The sequence below is a fragment of the Rhinatrema bivittatum genome, chromosome 1, assembly GCF_901001135.1.
Source record: "Rhinatrema bivittatum chromosome 1, aRhiBiv1.1, whole genome shotgun sequence".
Lineage (NCBI taxonomy): Eukaryota > Metazoa > Chordata > Amphibia > Gymnophiona > Rhinatrematidae > Rhinatrema > Rhinatrema bivittatum.
Window position 1 is genome coordinate 601,900,650 of NC_042615.1, and position 19,755 is coordinate 601,920,404.

The 19,755-nt window shown below is 38.3% G+C and overlaps 1 protein-coding gene across 2 annotated transcripts in view; it reads left to right on the top strand.

The window, feature by feature from the left end:
• Window positions 1-16,717, top strand: part of CEP120 (centrosomal protein 120) — a 419,833-nt gene extending 403,116 nt beyond the window's left edge. The window contains exons 19-20 of one of the 2 annotated variants that reach the window (XM_029619774.1): window positions 12,168-12,313; window positions 14,605-16,717. In XM_029619774.1, coding sequence (XP_029475634.1) covers window positions 12,168-12,313; window positions 14,605-14,836 — 378 coding nt within the window. In that variant the 3' untranslated portion in view covers window positions 14,837-16,717. The remainder of the gene's footprint in view (window positions 1-12,167; window positions 12,314-14,604) is intronic. The other variant, XM_029619782.1, reaches the window with a different exon arrangement.
• The last annotated feature ends 3,038 nt before the right edge of the window (window positions 16,718-19,755 follow it).

The window sequence follows — 19,755 nt, forward strand, 5'->3', positions numbered from 1 at the left end:
TCCATAAGGATTCTAGAGTATAGTTTTGTTTCCTGCAAACCTTTTATCTGCTGGACTCTGTGCCATCCTTAACATATAGTGCCACCCCTCCACAAATGTTAAGTGCCCTGTCATGTCTATATAATTTGAATCATTGTATCCAGTTGGCTTTCCTCCTTTCACCAGATTTTTGAGATGATCATTTGCCTATATCTTCCTTAAGCACCATACATTGTAATTTTCAGACTTCTGGCATTCTCATATAGATGTTTTAAAATGTCTTCTCTGCACCCACAGCCTACTTATTATCAGATGATACAGGCAGTTTGCCATCATTTTTCTCTGTGTGTTCTGCATTTAAATGCATCTTGGCTTTTTCAGCTTTTATAGCCACATCTCTATCAGGGCATTCTAACTTGTTTGCCAGTATCCTTTGAAATTATCTCCCTCCAAACCATGCACTGCTGAGTTACCATTTATTTTTCCCCATGTTTGTTTTATGAGGAATGGAAATGTTTCTAATTTTCCATTGTTTCACTGTGTACAGAGTCTGCTTGTTTCTTTCCAGTTCAGTTTTTTTCTGCATGATTCTATTTATACATTATTGTCTTTTTTTTTTTTTTGTATTTGGTGAGGGACTATGTGTTGAACATGTGTGACGGAGGTGAGGTATTCTGCTATTTTGTAGTTTGTGTGGGGATCTATAATAGCCAGGCTTGATCTTTTTTTTTTACTAATAGGAGGTGTATTGGTATGTTTGGGCCAGGTGTAATATTGGCATTGTTGCCTTTTCATAGGTAGGGTTTTTACTGTTTGAGTGCCGACAGTTAGTGTTTTGGTATCACAAGTTTACTATATTGTAATTATAATTCAGTTTACTCATGTCTTTCTGAGGGTCAAGCCTACACCCAACATCCATAACAATAGGCCTAATACCATATGGATTTCAAGTTTTTCTTGTAGAATTTTCTGGTTGGCACCACAGCAATGCATGGACTTCTGTACCATAAAATGGCATACTACAGGGCCAGACAGCACCATTTTTAAATACTAGCATGCGGAGAAGTAGCATCTGGGGATCATCCCTCTCAATTTAGGAATTTTGGACCCTTGGATGGGGTAAGATGAGTTTGGGAGGAAGGAGCAATTTTGTTAAAGTTTTCACTGTCTGAAGAAGCAGGACTTTTTCCAGCAGAGAAGGGAAACGGAGAACAGAGATTAATAGCACGAGACTGAGCAAAAGTGAGACTGAGTGTGAAACAGAGAAGGGAGTCTGAGACAGAGACTGTTTCTATTGTGTGTTTGTTATTGGAAAAAATATATAAATTAAGCATTGAAAAAAAATGGAGGGGGCAGCCCAGTAGTTGTTCACATAGATCAGCAAACAAGCTAACACCATATTTTTATGCAGAAATATTATGATATTCTCAGTTCCAAATAATTAACATTCTGTTTGTATTTTTGACCACTGCTGTACACTGAGCTGATTTTAGCTGGTCCAAGGTCCTTTCCCTGAGTGGTAGCTCCTAATGTGGAACTCAGCAGAAAAAGGAAGGTTATATTGCCTCTGTATAGGTCCCTGGTGAGACCTCATTTGGAATATTGTGTACAATTCTGACCTTCAAAAGGATATAAACCTGTTGAAGTCGGTCAAGTGGTCTAAAATGATCAGTTGTCTTCTATGTAAAGCATATGGGGATAGAATCAAAGATCTAAACATATACCTTTCGAGAAAAGGCGAGATAGGGAGATATGATAGATATTTAAATATGGAGGGTAACCTATTTCAACCGAAAGAAGGCTCTAGAACGAGGGTTCATGGGATGAGGGTGAAAAGTTGTAGACTCAGGAGTAATGTAAGGAAATATTTCTTCAAATCAGGAAAGAGTGTGGAGCAAATCAGAGTCCTTACAAATTTAAGTATAGTTCATTTTTTTATTCCAATGAGAACTCCTCTGTTTAAGCAAATATACAAAATAATACATTTAAACATTGTCCCCCAACATGGACTCCGTGTTTCGCCACAACGGCTACGTCAAAAGGGACAGCAATTGGGAATTCATATGCTCTTAGACTGACAGTCCTTTCATATGGACTGTGATTTGCTCCGCACTCTTTCCTGATTTGATGTTACATTGAGTGTGGAACTATTCTCCGCTTTTTTGCCTAGGAACTATTTCTTTGCAGAGAAGGCAGTAGATGCATGGAACGGCCTCCCAGTGGGGGTGGTGGACACACAAAAAAAAATTGTATCTGAATTCAAGAAAGGGGATAAATACTGGGGAACTCTGAGGGGAGTGATGGTAATTGTAAGACTAGATAAAGTAAAAGAGCAGTGGGCAAATCTTGATAAAGTAAATAAAGGAAAAAGAAGAAAGCTGAAAGGTAAAGAAAAGGCTAACATTCATAAACTATGAGAGATTGCAGAATGAGTAAGATAGACAACAATATTTACAAAAGCTAGGAGAAGCTGGGAAAGTAGTCAGGAATGCAAAGATGTAAATGGAAGAAAAAATAGCAACTATGGTAAAAAGGGGTCTAAACTAGTTTTACATATGTTGATGATGAGGAAGTGCAAAAGTAGCATTTTGAAACTCAAAGGTGAAAGGGAGAAATATATAGAGGCTGCTGAAGAAAAAGCAAAATTACTTAACAAATATCCCTGTTCGTCATTCATCTGTGGAAGGGTCAGGAACAGGAACACATAAAATGAACACAAATAGATTTCAAAGTGAGGTAAACCAATCAATTTTCTGAAGTATGTTCATGAGAAGCTAACAAATGTAGATAAAGGGATGGGGCCGGATGGGATACATGCAAGAGTATTAAGGGAACTTAGAGAAGTCCTATTAGTTCCACTGGCTGACATTTTTTATGCTTCTTCAGTCTCAGACGTAGTTCTGGAAGACTGGAGATAGGCAGATAGAGTTCATATTCACAAAGTTGGAAGTAAGGAGGTGGCTGGGAACTACAGGCCAATTAATTTGACCTCTTGTCATGAGCAAACTAATGGACCTGCTGCTAAAACAGAAGATAGTACGGTTTCTGGAATCCAATGGATTACAGGATCTCAGGCAGAATAGTTTTACCAGAGGCAAGTCATTTTAGACAAATTTTATCAATTTTCTTTTATTAAATGAGCAGAGAGTTGGATTAGGGAAGAGCGCTAGATGTATTGTACTTGGATTCCAATAAGCTAGTTGACACTGTTCCGCAAAGGTGACATAAATAAATTGAGTGCTCTTGGTGTGGGCCCTAGAGTGACTTATTGGATAAGAAACTGTTTGAGTGGGAGTCAACAAAGGGTAGTGGTAAATGGAATTCACTCAGAGGACCAGGGCATTACTAGCAGTAGTCAGCAGAGATCTGTCCGTGGACTGATTCTTTTCAACATTTTGTGAGTGACATTGCAGAATGATTTTTGGGAAGTTTCTTTTTGCTGGGTTAAGCATTTAGGGTGCAGAAACCCAAGGGAGAGATACAGAATAGAGTGTGAAATATTTTTAAGAATGAAAGAGCAGGAGCTGGAGGTGATTGTATCTGATGATCTTAGTGACCTAATAGGTGGATGAGGTGACAGCAAAAACCAGAAAGATGCTTGACTGCATAAGGAGAGGAATGGTCAGCAAAAAAAAGAGGAAATATTGCTCTTGTATAAATCCCCAGGGAGATAGTCTATGGTTCTGGAAACTGCATCTTCAAAAGGATGTAAACTATCCAGAGGATGGCTACTAAAATGATCATCAATCTTTGTTCTAAAGCATATGAGGAGAGACTTAAAGATCTAATCTTTAAGTCTTTAATCTTTAAATCTTTAAGTTGAAGCTCTCTGCTTCAACGGCAGGGGAGAAGAAAAACGGATACTTCACGCATATCCAGCATAGCTCTCTGCTTCAACGGCAGGGGAGAAGAAAAAAGGATTCACACTCACAAAGCGGGGAGTAGCTGGCTTGTTACGGCAGTTACTACCCCAAACCAAATAAGCCTGATACTTCACTTTCAATGCATATCCTGCTTCAACGGCAGGGGAGAAGAAAAACTGATACTACACGCATATCCAGCATAGCTCCCTGCTTCAACGGCAGGGGAGAAGAAAAACAACCAATAAGGGCTGAATAACAGTCTGGGTAAAACAAATAAGCATGGGTGTAGCTTGCTTATTGCGGCGGTTACTTCCCCTACTACCCGTAACTAATCAAGCTTGATATTTCACTTGGTTGCAGCTCCATCACTGCTCTCTACATTAATGGTGGGGGTGGAAGGGAAATAGAACCAAAGAGCTAAGAGAAACAGATAAGTATGAGAAAAAAATGTGAAGCTTGCTGGGCAGACTGGATGGGCCGTTTGGTCTTCTTCTGCCATCATTTCTATGTTTCTATGTTTCTATATAATCATATTCACCCTAGAGGAAAGTCAGGCTAAGGGAGATATGATAAATACCTCCAAGATATCAATGCACAGGAGACAATCCCCCTTTTTTTTTTTTTTTTTTCAATTTTTGAAATTTTACCAGGAAAAAGCTCCTGTACAGAAAATTCAATATCATAAAAGGAAAAAAAATATACAATAAAGTAAATATTCATTCCATATGCTTTGACATTTAAATTATAAGAAAAACAATAGTAATTAGGGGGCAGAAAGGAGCATATATTTATATTAAACAATTTTTTTTTTTATTGATAGGCTCGCAGAGTTGCTACTACTTCTTATACTGTTTCACACCAGGCCTGTGGAAGTTTTATAATAGGGGACTGCCCTGCTAAGAATGTTCTCAATTCAGGTTCAAGAAAAACATAATTTACATTCAAATATCTGTTGTATGTCTTGCAAGGGTACTTCAAGACCAACCTAGCTCCTAATTTCAGGACCTCAGGTCTCAACCTGAGAAATTCTATTCTGCGAGCCTGAGTGGATTTAATAACATCAGGAAATATCCATATGGGGTTACCATAAAAGGAAGATTGTCTGTTCCTAAAAAAACAAACGCATTACATGATTCCTTTCCAAGAGGAAAGAAAAAGACACTAGCATAGGTTTTCTCTGGTTAACTTGTAATTCTGATGACATTTCTAGTATATTCGTCACATCCAAAGGGTAATCTTGTTCTTCATTTTGTACAATTTGCTGAAGATAAAAGACTTTTACAACTACTGGTAGGGCTGACTCCGGGATCTTTAAGATTTTGCTTCATATATAGTTTAAACAATTCCAACAGGGAAATCGATCTCACAACAGGAAAATTCAAGATCCAGAGGATATGAGCTCTTAGAGCGTTTTCTATTGATTCCAACCTTTTGGCAGTAACAGATTCAGATTTAACTTGTTTATTTTCAATAGATGTCATTCGTTTATCCTCTTCTTCCATTTTATTCGTGAAATTAGTTATTTTTAATCGCTTGATTTTTAATCTCCACTGTTGCCACAGATAGTATTTTAATAGAACTCTCAATGGTGCTAAGCATTGTCCAGATCCCATCCAAGGATACTGCATCAGGTCTAACAGTTAATGGGGAAACAGAGAGCATTCTCAGCTGTTTCGTTCCCTCATCTTCCACAGTTTCCCCACTCACCCCCATGCCTGAAGTCAATGGAAGGTCAGCAATCTCTGGCACAAGCGGTGAGGAAGCCAATGCAGGACTCTCCATTCCTCCTTCTCCTAGGCTTGCTTCCCCCAGCTGTTGTACCGTGCTGGCACTCATAGCTCCTACACATTTGGCTTCAGAGGTTCCATCCCAGGCCATTACCATGGCCGCTCCTGCTTCTACCGAGGCAAGACTAGGTATTACGATGTCCCCGGGGTGAGCGGGTTTGCGTGGTGATCCAGGGCTTAAGGTTGTATCCAGGGTCAAGGGGGACGGCTCATGCTCCAAAGCCATTCCCCCAGCAACTAAGCTTTCTGGAGTTATCGGTGGAGCTCCCGCGAAGAATCTGGAGATCTGTGGCTGTTGTGGGTCTTCTAATCGTGAGCCAATATTCTCACCTCTTAGGCGGCCCTTTCATTTTGTATGTGGCATTTTTATGAAGAATTAGGAAGGTAAAAAGAAAAAAATTCAACAGCCTTCCCTCCAGCGTCTCCTGCAGTATTACACCCCGGCGGCCATCTTGCCCCAGGAGACAATCCTGGGGCAAGATGGCCGCCTCATTCTAGATGGCTCTAGAATGAGGAGTCGTGGGAAGAAGATGAAAGAGGGATAAACTCAGGAGTAATCTAAAGAACTACTTCTTTATAGAGAGGATAGTGGATGCATGGAGGTGGTGGAGACCAGGACAATGTATGAATTTAGGAAATAATGGGATAAACACGGATCTCTGAATGGCATGATAGGGATTGTAAAGCTGAGTAGTTGGTGTGGATTGGCAGGCTAGATAGTCCATATGGTCCTTTTCTGCTGACGTTTTTCTGTGTTTCAGAAGTGTATTGCAGATATCAGTCCTTGAACCGTTAGTGACTCTTGGCATAGGGATGATGCTGGAGGACAGAATAACCTGGACTCCGGCCTTTTCTTCACAAAAATGATTTATTTACACAGCAGAACAAAAGCCAAAAAAGACCTCTTTACCTCAGCCGCTTTAAATCAGTGATAGCAGTTAAACATAGACCATCTTAGCACATTGTCTACTTCCTCCTCCCTTTCCAGGGTGCTTCTGTTTCCTCCTGAGCCTGCTCTTTTATTCTCCTGTTTAGGGAATATCCCTGTGACCGGGATTGCCTTTTGTACTGATCCTTAATGTGAACCGTGCCAGATATGTGGAGCTGGTCTTTTGAGGTGGTCGTTTCCTATATATTCTTTCCTAGACCTGTTCTTTTCAACATTTTTGTAAGTGATATTGCAGAAGACCTGTCTTAAAAGGTTTGTTCTTTTGCTGCTGATACCAAAATCTGCAACATGGTAGTCACCCAGGAAATTATAGAAAACATGAAGCAGGATCCAGCAAAGCTTGAAGAATGGTTTAGAGCCTGGCAGGTAAAATTTAAAACTAAAAATATGTAAGGTCATGAATTTGGGCTGTAAAATCCCAAGGGAACTGTACAGCATAGGGGATGAAATTCTTATATGCAGAAAACCAGAGTGAGATCTAGAGGTGATCGTATTTGATGATTTCAAGGTGGCCAAACTTGTGGATACATTGATAGCATCTCTGGCTTTTTCCTTGGTGCATAGGGAGAGGAATGATCAGAAGAAAAAAAGGAGGCAATATTGCCCTTATAGACTTCATTTGGAATACTGTGTATAATTAAATACTTCAGTTGGGTTTTCACTAAGGAAGACATTGGCGAATGACCATTGCTGGGTAGCAAGAATACATATGTGAGTAGGGTAGATACATTCTCATTTACAGAAGAAAGTGCTTGAGTGGGACTAGGAAAACTGAAAGTGGACAAGGTCATGGGGCCAGATGATACCTCCCAGGATACTTAGGGAGCTCCAAGAAGTGCTGCTGGGTCTATTAAAAGACCTGATAAAATAGATCCTTGGAGATGGGAGTTGTGCCATACGATTGGAGAACTGCAGTGATGGTGACAAAAGTGGTAATAGGCAGGAAGCTAGAAACTACAGGCCAGTTAACCTTGAGTCAGTGGTGGGAAAATTTCTAGAGAGACTGCTAAAGGAAAGGATAATGGTCTACCTGCAGTTCAATGGGTTCAGGATCTGAGACAATATGGTTTTACCAGAGGAAATTCCTCTCAAACTAATCTGATAATTTTTTTTATTCAGTGACTACAGAATTGGATCAATGAATCACACTAGATGTAGTTTACTTGGATTTTAGCAAGGCTTTTGATATGATCCCACATAGGAGGCTCATAATAAAATGAAAAGCCTGGAAGTAGGTACCAAAGTATTGGAATGGATCACAAATTGGCTGATTGATAGTTGTCAGCAAGTAGAAGTAAATGGAACCTATTCTGAAGAAAGAAGAGTGATGAGTGGAGTGCCTCAAGGACCAGTTCTGTTCCATATTTTTCTGAGTGGTATTGCAGAGGGATTAAAAGGTAAAATGTGTCTTTTTGCAGATGACACTAAGATCTGCAATAGCGTGGACATGCTTGAAGACCAAAAAGAATAAAAAGTGACCTAGGAAAGTTCTAGGAGTGGTCAGAGGTTTAGCAATTGAGATTCAATGCCAAGGAATGCAGTCATGCGTTTGGGGTACGGCAGTCCGAAAGAGTTGAATAAGGGTGGGGGGGGGGGGAGAGAGAGAGATTGATGTGTACAAACTGGAAGAGAGACCTTGAGTTGATATGTCTGATCTAAAGGCAGCAAAGCAATGTGACAAGGCAGTGGCTAATGCCAGAGGATTGCAGGACTGCATCGAAAGAGGCATAACCAGCATTAAAAAGTGATAATGCCCCTATACAGATCCTTGGTGAGGCCTCCTCACCTGGACTACTCTGTTCAGTTCTGGAGAACTCATTTCAGAAAGAATAAGGATAGAATGGAAGCAGTACAGAGAAACTTAACCAAGATGGGTTGGTCTGCATGGAAAGCCATATAAGATGGAACTGAAGAATCTTAATATCTATTCCCTGGAAGAGAGAAGAGATAGGGGAAATGGGATACAGACCTTCAAATACTTGAAAGGAATTGATTCACAAAAATCGAATCTTTTCCGATGGAAAGGAAACTGTAAAACTGGGGGTCATAATATGAAACTCCACGTGGGAAGACTCGGGAACAAGGTCATGAAATATTTCTTCATGGAAAGGGTAGTGGATGCATGGAATGCCACCCCCACCCCACCCCCACCCCCGGAAGAGGTGGTGAATGGTAATGGAATTCAAAAGGCCATGGGATAAATACAGAGATTCCCTGCTGGCTCAAGAATGAAAATGAAGAAATGGGGTAACTTTTCTATTTATTTATTTATTTGTTTATAATCTTTTCTATACCGTCGTTCAGTAGATTACCATTACAACGGTTTACATAGAGGCACATATAGTAAATTGTACATGCATCTGTTCCTATTATAGTAATGGAGGTGCATGATAAGCTCGGTAACATAGTTTCATAATAATGGCTAAATGTTCAGTGTTGTCTAATTTGACCTGTGACTACAATAAAGACTGTTAGATTATACATTCAAGTTAAGAGGTGCAATAAACAAACCATGATGTGCATACACATAATGTGCTAGTGCTGTATAAAGATTTTGTGTGTACAGCTTTCAGTGTTTTTCTCTTTCTCGCTCTTTGTGAAAATGCTTCTCTAAAGAGCCATGTCTTTAAGCTCTTTTTGAAAGTCTTGAAATCTCTCTGTAATCTTATGGTTTCTGTGTGGGACATGGACGCAGAGTGCTGTGTTTAGCCATTCAGCTTTTTCGTCATGGATTAGTTTATGTATTGTGCAAAGGGTTTTATATTTTACCCTGTATTCAATTGGCAGCCAGTGTAGTTCAGCTAGCGTTTCAGTGATATGATCTTTTTCTTTTGCCTGTCAAAATTCTTGCGGCTGAGTTTTGGAGTATTTGAAGTGGTCTTATTGTCGTGTAGGATAATCCTAATAGTAGGGCATTACAGAAGTCCGTGCTGGCATATATTAAAGCCTGTAGGACAGTTCGGAAGTTCGTTTGATTTAGTAACTGTTTAAGTTTCCTGAGTACCATTAGTTTGGCATATCCTTCTTTGACTTTTAATGATATGTGTTGTTTGAGGCTGAGTTCTGTGTCTATTATTACACCGAGGTTCCATACTTTCTCGGCTATTTCAATTTTCTGATTGTTTTTTAGTAGTATAGGAGATTGGATGACTGTCATGTTTTTTCATTCAAAATGGAGGAATTCGGTTTTTCCTATGTTAATGACTAGCTCCATTTGGTTTAGTAGTTGTTTAATGATGTCAAGCTACATGATTGCTAGGTTTAATGTTTTTTCCAGTGAGTCTTCGATTGGTAGTAATATTTGAATATCATTGGCATATATGTAGTGTATGATACCCAGGCCAGCTAGGAGATGGCACAATGGAAGTAGGTAAATATTAAAGAGTGTGGCGGAGAGTGCTGATCTTTGTGGTACTCCAGTTACTAGATTTATTTTCTCTGACAATGTGTTTATTTGAACTTGCTGCTTGGGGGTAGCCTGCATGGAGCAACAGCTACTACTACCCTTAACAGAAGGCTTGGGGGTAACCTACACAAAGTAGCAACTTCTATTACCCTAAAAATAAAATTAAAAAAAAAAGAGAAAAAACTTGCTAGGCAGACTGAATGGACCCTTTTGGTCTTTACTAAGTTAGACATTTAAATACCTCCAAGAAATCAGTACCCAGGAGGTGGGCCTCTTTCAAAGGAAAGGAGGGTGTAGAACAAGGGGGGCATGGGATGAGGGTGAAAGCAGACTGAGGAGTAATCAGAGGAAATATTTCTTTACAGAGAGCACAGTGGATATATGGAACAACCTCTCCATAGAGGTGTGGAAACAAGAACAGTAGCAGAATTCAAGAAAGCATGGGATAAACTGAGGATCCCTGAGGGGCGTGGTAGGGATTTAAAGCTGAGTGATTGGTGCGGATGGACAGACTAGACAAGCTGTATACTCTTTTTCTGCCATCATGTTTCTCTGTTTCTAAATAAGAGATATTCAACCTTAAATCTCTGAATCGTATCTACTAGTGGCCAAGATAAATATTGAAAAGAAGTGACAACAGCACTGATCTCTCAAGGACCCCATGTTTTAGTAATCTGAGGAAAGAATAACTATCCCCGCGTGTAGTGTGTGTTCGATTGGTAAGAAAGGAGGCAATCCAAACTAGAACTGTATCTAAACCAATATCCATTAAATAATTTTGAAGCCAAAATTCATGGCTGGCAATTCTTCTCTTTAATGTTAAATTTAAAATCCATTTAGCAAAGTTTGCAATTTTCCCACTTTCTGGCAGAAGACTTTTGGATTTGTCACCTTGATGAAATTTGGTACCTTTATAGCACTGTTTTATAATGAAGAGACAAGACTAGAGAAGCAACTTTGAAAACAAAGCAGAAATGGGCAAAAGTCAACCTGGAGACTGGGTTACATGGTGTGAAAGGTTTGTGTGGTGGTAATGAGGTAGGATAAGGTGCCCTATTGTTTCTCCATTCCTTTCACAGGATACTTGAAGAATGGATGGACTACCATAGCCATACTGGCAGTGCATCTTGATCTTCATGTCACAGATTGTTGAATATCTTTGTTTTAGTGTTTGATAATTCAGCCCAGAGAAACAACATCCAAAAAATGTATGTACTATCTCCTGGCAGCAAGTCCAGCTACATAATGTGTGGTGCTGTTGTCAGTATAATAATGAATAAGCTACAGTATACGAAAATAAAATAACGTGGCTTGTAAGCAGTTACTATATTTCAGGGTATACGTCAGCTTTTCCTAAGACTTTGAGGAAGAGCAACCTCTTGCAATACTGCATTGAATCTCATTTGTTGAGAAGTTCAAATGAGCATGCTTTTACATGTCTTGTGTTTAGTAGGTAAATTGAGATAATGTTGGGTTTCTTCAGACTGCCAGAAAATGTACCACTCTTAATATCCATCACATATAACAGGGTAAAAAAGCAGAAATTAAAATTTTAAGAAATTGGAGGTAATTATAGTTCTCTTGAAAGAGAAATTGATACCATGGCATAAAGCCAATAAGTACTGGTAATTCTCATGGGCACTTTTTAAGGTTACATATGCAGAGAAACCAGTGGGTCTGATTTTAAAAAGCATTTACTCGAGCAAAACTGGTTTTTGCTCGAGTAAATACACTTTACTCAAGTAAGTGGGCTTTTCAAAATTGCTACAATATATGCCATTGAATTGTCCATAGGATTTACTCAAGTAAGTGCACTTTACTCGAGTAAATAGCTTTTGAAAATTGCTACGATAGTATGTCACATTTACATGCGTAACTCCTTTGAAAATTACCCCCAGTATGTTTCAGTACTGGCCTATAATATCCCATGTAAGTCTTCACTGGGCCTCTTGAGCAGTGTGCCAAACTGTGAGGTGCCTTGTGAGGCTATATTGGCACTACACAACTCATTAACCTGTTTTGCTGCCTAACCTGACAAAACCAGGACTAGCTTCAAATTATAAAATGCTATATTTTTTATTTTCATGTTTTTTCTACACAATAAGAAGCCCTACATTAAACTTGATTATTTGGACTATAACTGTTACTGTAATGTTTGATTAAATGCAGTAAATTGTTTTTAGCGTGAACAAGATAACGCTATGGCCCGCCTGAAAAAGCAGCAGCAAGAACTGGAACACATGAGGCTGCGCTACCTGGCAGCAGAGGAGAAAGAAGTGGTGAAAACAGAGCGACAAGAACTGGAGGAAATCCGAAATGAATTAAATAGGTAGAACAAATAACATTTTTGCCTTAAATTGCAACATATCCCATCTGGACAATATAGTTCCTCCTTTATAACAATTAATGTGGAATCTATGACCCACTCCAGGCCAGCGAAGAAATGCACTTCTCAAGACTAAAGTCAAGCTTTGTTATATGAGAGCCTTATATAAGTTATGCAAATTCTCCTGTGTGGGGACACAGAGCAGAATAAACATAAACGTCATTTTTGAGAGCTATTAACCTTAGGTTTAGCGGAAATTGTACTGTTTATTTTCTGTGAAATCTTATACATACAAACCATTACCTCTCTTCCTTGTGCTCATCAGTATGTCATGTTCTTTATGCTGTCGGCACACGCCACATAATGAAAGAAGTGGGACATTGCTTAATCTGTGCTATTTCTTAGCATAAGGTCTCCACTTCTGTTTCAAGATTAAACAAATAGTGGAAGCAAGAGAGAGATTTATAAAAGAACTTACATTTCAACCAAAAATGTCTATGAGCCCTATTGTATCATTTTTATATGCCCAATAAAATTAATTTTAGAGAGGTTGTACAGGGAAGTCCTGCCAGCTTCTACTTTCTCTTTTCAGCAAGACTATGCTGAACATACTTTTGGCTATTCTTATCCATAGGCTCCTTGTTTCGTTTACTATTTGTGCCTTTATTCTGTCTGTATTTTTCAGTAGTTATTTTTAAACCAAATTTTTTTTTGTGGAGAGCGCACATTATCTTGGCTTTTTTGTGTGAAGTTTTGTATATAAGATCCAATGTCTGTTTCTTTTAAGAAAAAAAAAAGTAAGCTTTCTTGGGGCCAGTAATCAGTGTTCTGTGCAGGTCAACATGCTTTTTGATTCTCACATACCTCAGTGTGAGTAAAAGTATATGTGCTGTTCAGTGTTGGGTAAGCCAACAAGATTTTCAAAACAAGCTTGCAGTCTTGCAGGTGCAATATACCTATGGGTCTACAAGGCCCACATGGAGTTCCAAAATTGCTCTCTTTAAAGGATCATTTTGAAACGGCCCACATACCTGCAGACTTTATCCCAGATTCTCACAATGGAGCTGTGCTTATAAGTTTGCTTTGAAGATTCACAGGTTGTCCTGGTATGTGCAGATACACGTGCAGAATGTTGCTCTCTGCTCGCATTCTGCATGTACATTTACTTCATACTTTTGAAAATCGAACGTGGGCATGTAAATCCTTTTCTTGCCCCCAACTCAACCCCTCCTGGAATGCCATTTACAAGTGCAGGTAACCTATGTGCAAACTGGATTTTGTACATTTACCCACCTAACTTCTTAGTTGATTTTCAAAGCGTGATTTGAAAATAGAGTCCCTTTGTTTTATTTCATAGTATTTTGCTTGCAGACATGCATGTTCAAACTCCATTGCTTGCTTCCATTGTATTTACAGTACATATACGTTTTTCCAAGTGGTTTTCATTTTTCTCTATATGAAGGAAAACTTTAGTTGAAATTCAAACTTTGGTTCCATCTCTATTTATAAAAACTGGGAGCCCTGTTTTTGTTGTTAATCTCAATATATCTATTACATGAAGTGTGCTTTCAGTGGAAGTTTATTTGATTGTATTTTCTAATAGTCATGGGGCAAATTACTGGTAATTTTTCAGATAGCTAGTTGTTAAACTAGTGATGAGGCTCATACTCATTTTTGATCTTGTAGTGTCTTGAGAAAATGCTTTCGCACCCATTAACTATATTGCTGAGTGAGGCACACATGCCTACATCTTAGACTACACTGTCCTAAAGTAGAACTTGTGTTTTGTGAAACATACTCTAAAAGCAGTCAGCTATCCTGAACAGGCAAGTATTTAAAAAGCAAGAGTAGTTCTTTTTCTTTCTCTTTCTTTTTTTATAATAGCATGTTTTAATGTTTTCTGAAGATTCATAACCTTGCACCATACTTGTTGCTTTCTAAATTTAATGAGTTAGTTTGTGGAAGGAAGACTGACTTGGGATATGGTACTCTATATTAATAAGTAAAAGTTGTAGATTCCATTTCCCACTGAGTCTTCTGTTTCTCAAGCCATTTGTGGACTGGACATGTTCAGGGGCATGGCTAAAGCAGATCAGAACCATCACTGGGCAATGCTCCTGAAAGAGGCACATTTTGTTCTTTGCCCTTATGTAGGCGATAAGATTATACTAGACTGTTTACCCTGAAGAAAGATTAGAATGTTACCTGGCAACGGAAAATGAAAGATTTTAAAAAATATTGTCATGTCAATTGACTATCTTTTGGGTTTTGTGTGGTGGGGATTTTATCTTTAGGTTGAAGCAGCAAGAAGAAAAAAAACCCCAAGATTCAGGAGAGATTACATCTGGGACAAAGGAGAGCCCTCAAGCAAGACTTCTGAGTGATGGTCTAGATGATTATCTCACCCGTCTTATAGAAGAGAGGGATACTCTCTTAAGGACAGGCGTCTATACTCATGAGGATCGGATAATAAGTGAACTGGATCGCCAGATTAGAGAAGCAATGACAAAGAGAAGCAGCAATTAATACTACATACTTAAGATCTCTAAGAATCTCCAGGACTCTTGTTTTAATAGAATTAAAATGTTCTAGATTTTTAAAGAATTTGTATTTTAAATAGCTAAATGCATTAGATTTTGTTTGCTAGATATTTTTTTTCCTGCTCTGGGTGAATATTTTCTACCTCTTTATTTTCTTTGACCCAGGTTTTACATGTACATACATATTTTATTATAATTTATTATTCAATTATGGTTTACTTTTCAACTGCAAAAATGATTTGGGGGTTTTTTTTGTACAGAAGTTATGCTTCCAAAATGACAGCAGTATTTTCCAGTTATATAATTTTAAACTTGGAGCCAGTTTAAAACTTTGCGAATATTGTGATTTCTTCCTTACTATATTTCTGTAGACAGAATTCATCCAGAGGGGCTGTATAGTGTTGCATTGCAGATTTTATGGCAAAAGTTGAAAGAGGAATTGAGACAATTTGTAAGTGCTGCAGTGTATTGTATCAATACTGCATGAAACGTAAGAACAGCTAAATTACGTTTGGCTTTCTTCCACTGTGGGATGCAAAGTGCGTTGCTGTGACAATGTTCTGTGAAATTTTTGTGGGTGTTTGTTCTAGGTAAATGTTGATTCTTCTATTTAGTCGTGCATGATCTTTACAGCAATTAGAACAGTGGAACACCACAAGAAGCAGTATTTTGAGTCGGTCATAGCCACAAGATTGACTTAAACTTGGGAGGAAGCATTAGAAAAACAATACAAAGTTTCTGCCAAAGATTTGTGATTTTACAGCTCGAGTGTTTATTTTTTGCTATTTCTACACGCCTTTCTATAAATTTAACAGAGGGTATGTGTCAGTTTACAGTAAAATTATTGGCTTGTATTCCCATTATACCAATTTTTATTTTAACAAAAAATCCTTATTGAGTTATAAAAATATAAGTAAAAGGCCTTAGGGAATATGGTTCATTCGCTAGTACTATAAAAGCAGATTTTATAATAGATCACTTGGCAACAGGAAGAAATTGCGTTTTCATTCCTTTTTCTACTTGTATCTTGCTAACATCAAGAACTGGCTAACAATTAGTATTGTTCTTTGTAGAGTAAAGTAAGCAGTGATCTTTAAGGAGCAATACTTAGGGGTTTTTTTTTATGATAAATAATCAGCACATCAAATACAAATCTTCATGATTTTGTTTAAATACTGAGGATCAATTTGTGTTTGTAATGTTTAAATGTTCACTATCATGAATGTATATAAATAGGGGTACTGCAAGGCTGATCCTTATCTGAACTCTATAAACAGCTATTTCACTAATGTGTACAAAATATAAAGATTGGACTCAAAGCATGGTGAGGCTACAAACATCATATACCTTTTATTCCAGATAAGTGGTATTTAAAAGATAATGTTAGGACAGTAAGGAAAAGGCCTAATAAAAATGGTAAGCAAGAGAGCCAGAAGTTAGGAAATTTATATTTTTTAAGTTCATCTGATACTTAACCCTAAATCAAGTTGCTATACAGCTTTGCCCTATATCAAGTTTGTTGCATATATCCAGCATAATTTGTAAATATGAATAATGGCTAAGCATTCCCTAATTAAATGAAGAAATATTGGATGAAGAAATAGTTTCAATGGATGAAGAAATATTTAATGCCACTTTGTTCTAAATATAAAAGCTTATCTCATACCAAACATTAAGCCTTGGTGTGTTTTGTACTTTTTTACTCAAACACAAGAGGGGGCCTAAGTCTGGAGAGAGATTTCTTTAAAGGCAGAAATTTGTGTATATTGTGTACATATTTACTATGCTTTGAGAGTCAAATCTTTTAACTTAAAATTGTAAAACTTTTGTGGCTTTATGTAACAGCAAATAAAACTTGAATTTTGAATTTAGTTTTTATTTTAAGCAATAGAATGCTTGGTGTTGGTTGTCATTTATTAGAAGTGTTGTGCCTGCAACAATTGGTTCACCTGGACATTAAGGGATGAATTTTCAAAACCATTTATGCTCATAAAACAGTTTTATGCAAGGAAATGGATGTTCTGAAAGAGCCCAGGACTCAGTGCACATACAAGCCTGTTTGTAACCAGATTTTGTGCACACAAAATTCTGGAGGCAAAGTTGGGACTTACACACCTACCTTTTTATTTTAAAAAGTATGCGGGTAAGTTAATCTGTACAAGTTATACTCTTGATAGAGCTGTGTAGGTCTAGTAGTAGTAGTAGTAGTAGCAGCAGCAGCAGCAGGTATTTGTGTGGCTGAGTCTGTGCATAAACCAGGGCATTTACCTGGGAATTTTCAAAGCAGACTTATGTGTATATGTTAATGCAGCTTTTCTCCCTACTGGCACATTTATAAAATTACTCTCTGAAGGTAGTTTTCAAAGGAACTTCTGTGAATAGTGATTTACTTGCAGAAAGGGCCTATTAGAAAATTGTGCAACAAATATGCTTGAAAATTACCCACATACACACTATATAAGCATAATTTTACATGCACATGGAGAGGTGTTCCAGGAGTACATTTTGGATAAGGCATGGGACTTATGTGCATATGTTTTGATTTTTAAAAATATGCATGTAAATTATTTTAGCAAAGACAATCGCACCAAATAGCAGGCGTAATAGTATACATGTAGTTTTGCCAGGATAATTTTCAATACCAATATAAAAGATCCAAAAATGGCTGAGAATTATTAAATATCAAAAACAAAAGATCCAGCTCAATGAATAGGAGTGTTTGTGAAAGCTCTGGGAATACCTCATATAGAGCCACTAAAGGCTATAAACTAGTGCATACAGCTCTAGATGGCGCTAGGACTTTTTAATCATTGGAATCCCAGAGTTAGTGATTCTTCAAAAAGCTATCATATGAGTGTTACTAGTTCCGTAAGGATTCTTCAAAGAAGCTATCATATAAATGTTACCAGTTCCGTAGATTTCAATGTTGAAGCTGCCAGTGTGTGATAGCATAGAACTTCTTATGCATGCTGTGTATTATCCGACATTGCAATGTTTCGGGTAGTCCTTCTTCAGGGAAACTGAATGATTAGATGCCGGCGGGTGCGACTGGTAACTGCCACTCTATGCAGTTACCCCATGCCTTCTGTTAAGGGTAGTAACTGGTGCTCCGTGCAGGTTACCCCTATGCTTTCTGTTAAGGGTAATAACTGTAACTCCATACAGGTTACCCCCATACCACCCCTTTTTTCATTGCCACCATCTAGTATTTCTGGATCCGCAGTATCTATTTATGCCTTTTTGAAGTCATTTACTGTTTTCATCCTTACCACTTTTCCAGGAGAGCATTCCAGGCATCCACTACCTTTTCTGTGAAGAAATATTTCCTGATGTTGGTTGTGATCCCTAGTTCTATGGTTTCCTTTCTAACAGAAAAGGTTTGAGGTTTAATACCTTTCAAGTATCTGAAAGTTTATATCATATCTCTCCTCAGTCTCCTCTCCTCCATGGTGTATATATATATTTAGATCCTTCAGCCTCTCATAAGTTTTCCGATAAAGACCCACACCATTGTGGTCGCCTTTCTCTGGACCACTTCCATCCTGTCTCCATCTCTTTTGAGATACAGTCTCCAAAGAGATGTACTCCAGGTGAGGCCTCACCAAGGACTTGTACAAGGACATTATCACCTCCTTTTTCTTACTTATTATCCCTTTCTCTATGCAGCCCAGCATATTTCTGGCTTTAACTATTGTCTTTTCACAATGTTTTGCTGCCTTCAGATCAACAGACACTATTACCCCAAGGTTCCTCTCTTAGTCCGTGCACAGCAGTCTCTCGGCTCCCATCACATACAGCTCTTTCGGAATACCTGCTCCAGATGCATGCTTCTTCACTTCTTGGCATTGAATCCTAGCTGCCAAATTTTTGATCACTCGTTAAGCTTTCTTAAATCACTTTTCATTCTTTCTATTCCTTCAGGTGTGTCCATTCTGTTGCAGATGGTAGTTTCATCCACAGAAAGACAAACTTTACCTTCTATCCCTTCAATGTTTCTCACAAAGATATTTATGAAACAGAATATATCCCAAAACCAATGCTTGAGGCACTCCACTTAACAATGTTCTCTCCTCAGGGTAGGATCCATTTACAATTACATGCTGTCTCCTGTCAATCAACTAGTTTGTAGTCCACTCCACCACCTTGGTGCCCACTCCCAAGCTGAACCGTATCAAAACCTTTACTGAAATCCAAGTAAATCACATCTAGCACACTTCCTTGATCCAGTTTTCTTGTCACCCAATCAAAAATGTCAACCAGATTTGTCTAAAAGGACCTTCACCTGCTGATTCCATGTTCCAGTTCACTATCCTTTCCTTCGGCAGAGTCTCTATTAATTTTCTCGCCATCAAGGTGAAGCTGACAGGCCTATAGTTTCCAGCCTCCACTCTGCTACCACGCTTGTGAAACGGGACCACAACTGCTCTTCTTCTGTGGCACCACTCCTGTTTCTAGGGATCTTTTGAACATGTTTTTCAGTGGACCCGCCAGCATGTCTTTGAGCTCCTTTATTATCCTAGGATGTACTTCATCTGTCCCCATGGCCTTATCCACTTTGTTTTCCTGGCTCAACCATTACATTTTCTTCTATAAATGGATTTCCATCTACCCCACTCCAATCCATGGTCTTGTCAATCAACAATGGTCCCTCTCCAAAGTCGTCTTTAGTGAACACCGGACGTATTTGTTTAATATTTCTGCTGTTTCTTCATTTTTCTCCACCATTGCACTTTGTCACTTTTCAATTTCACTATTCCGTTTCATTCTGCCAACTCAGGCCTTCTCCTTTTTCTGATATATATGAAAAATGTTTTGTCACCTTGCTTTACCTATTTAGCAGTCCTTTCTTCTACTTGACCTTTTGCTTTCCTGATTTCTTTCCTAGTCTCCTTCAGCTTCACCAAA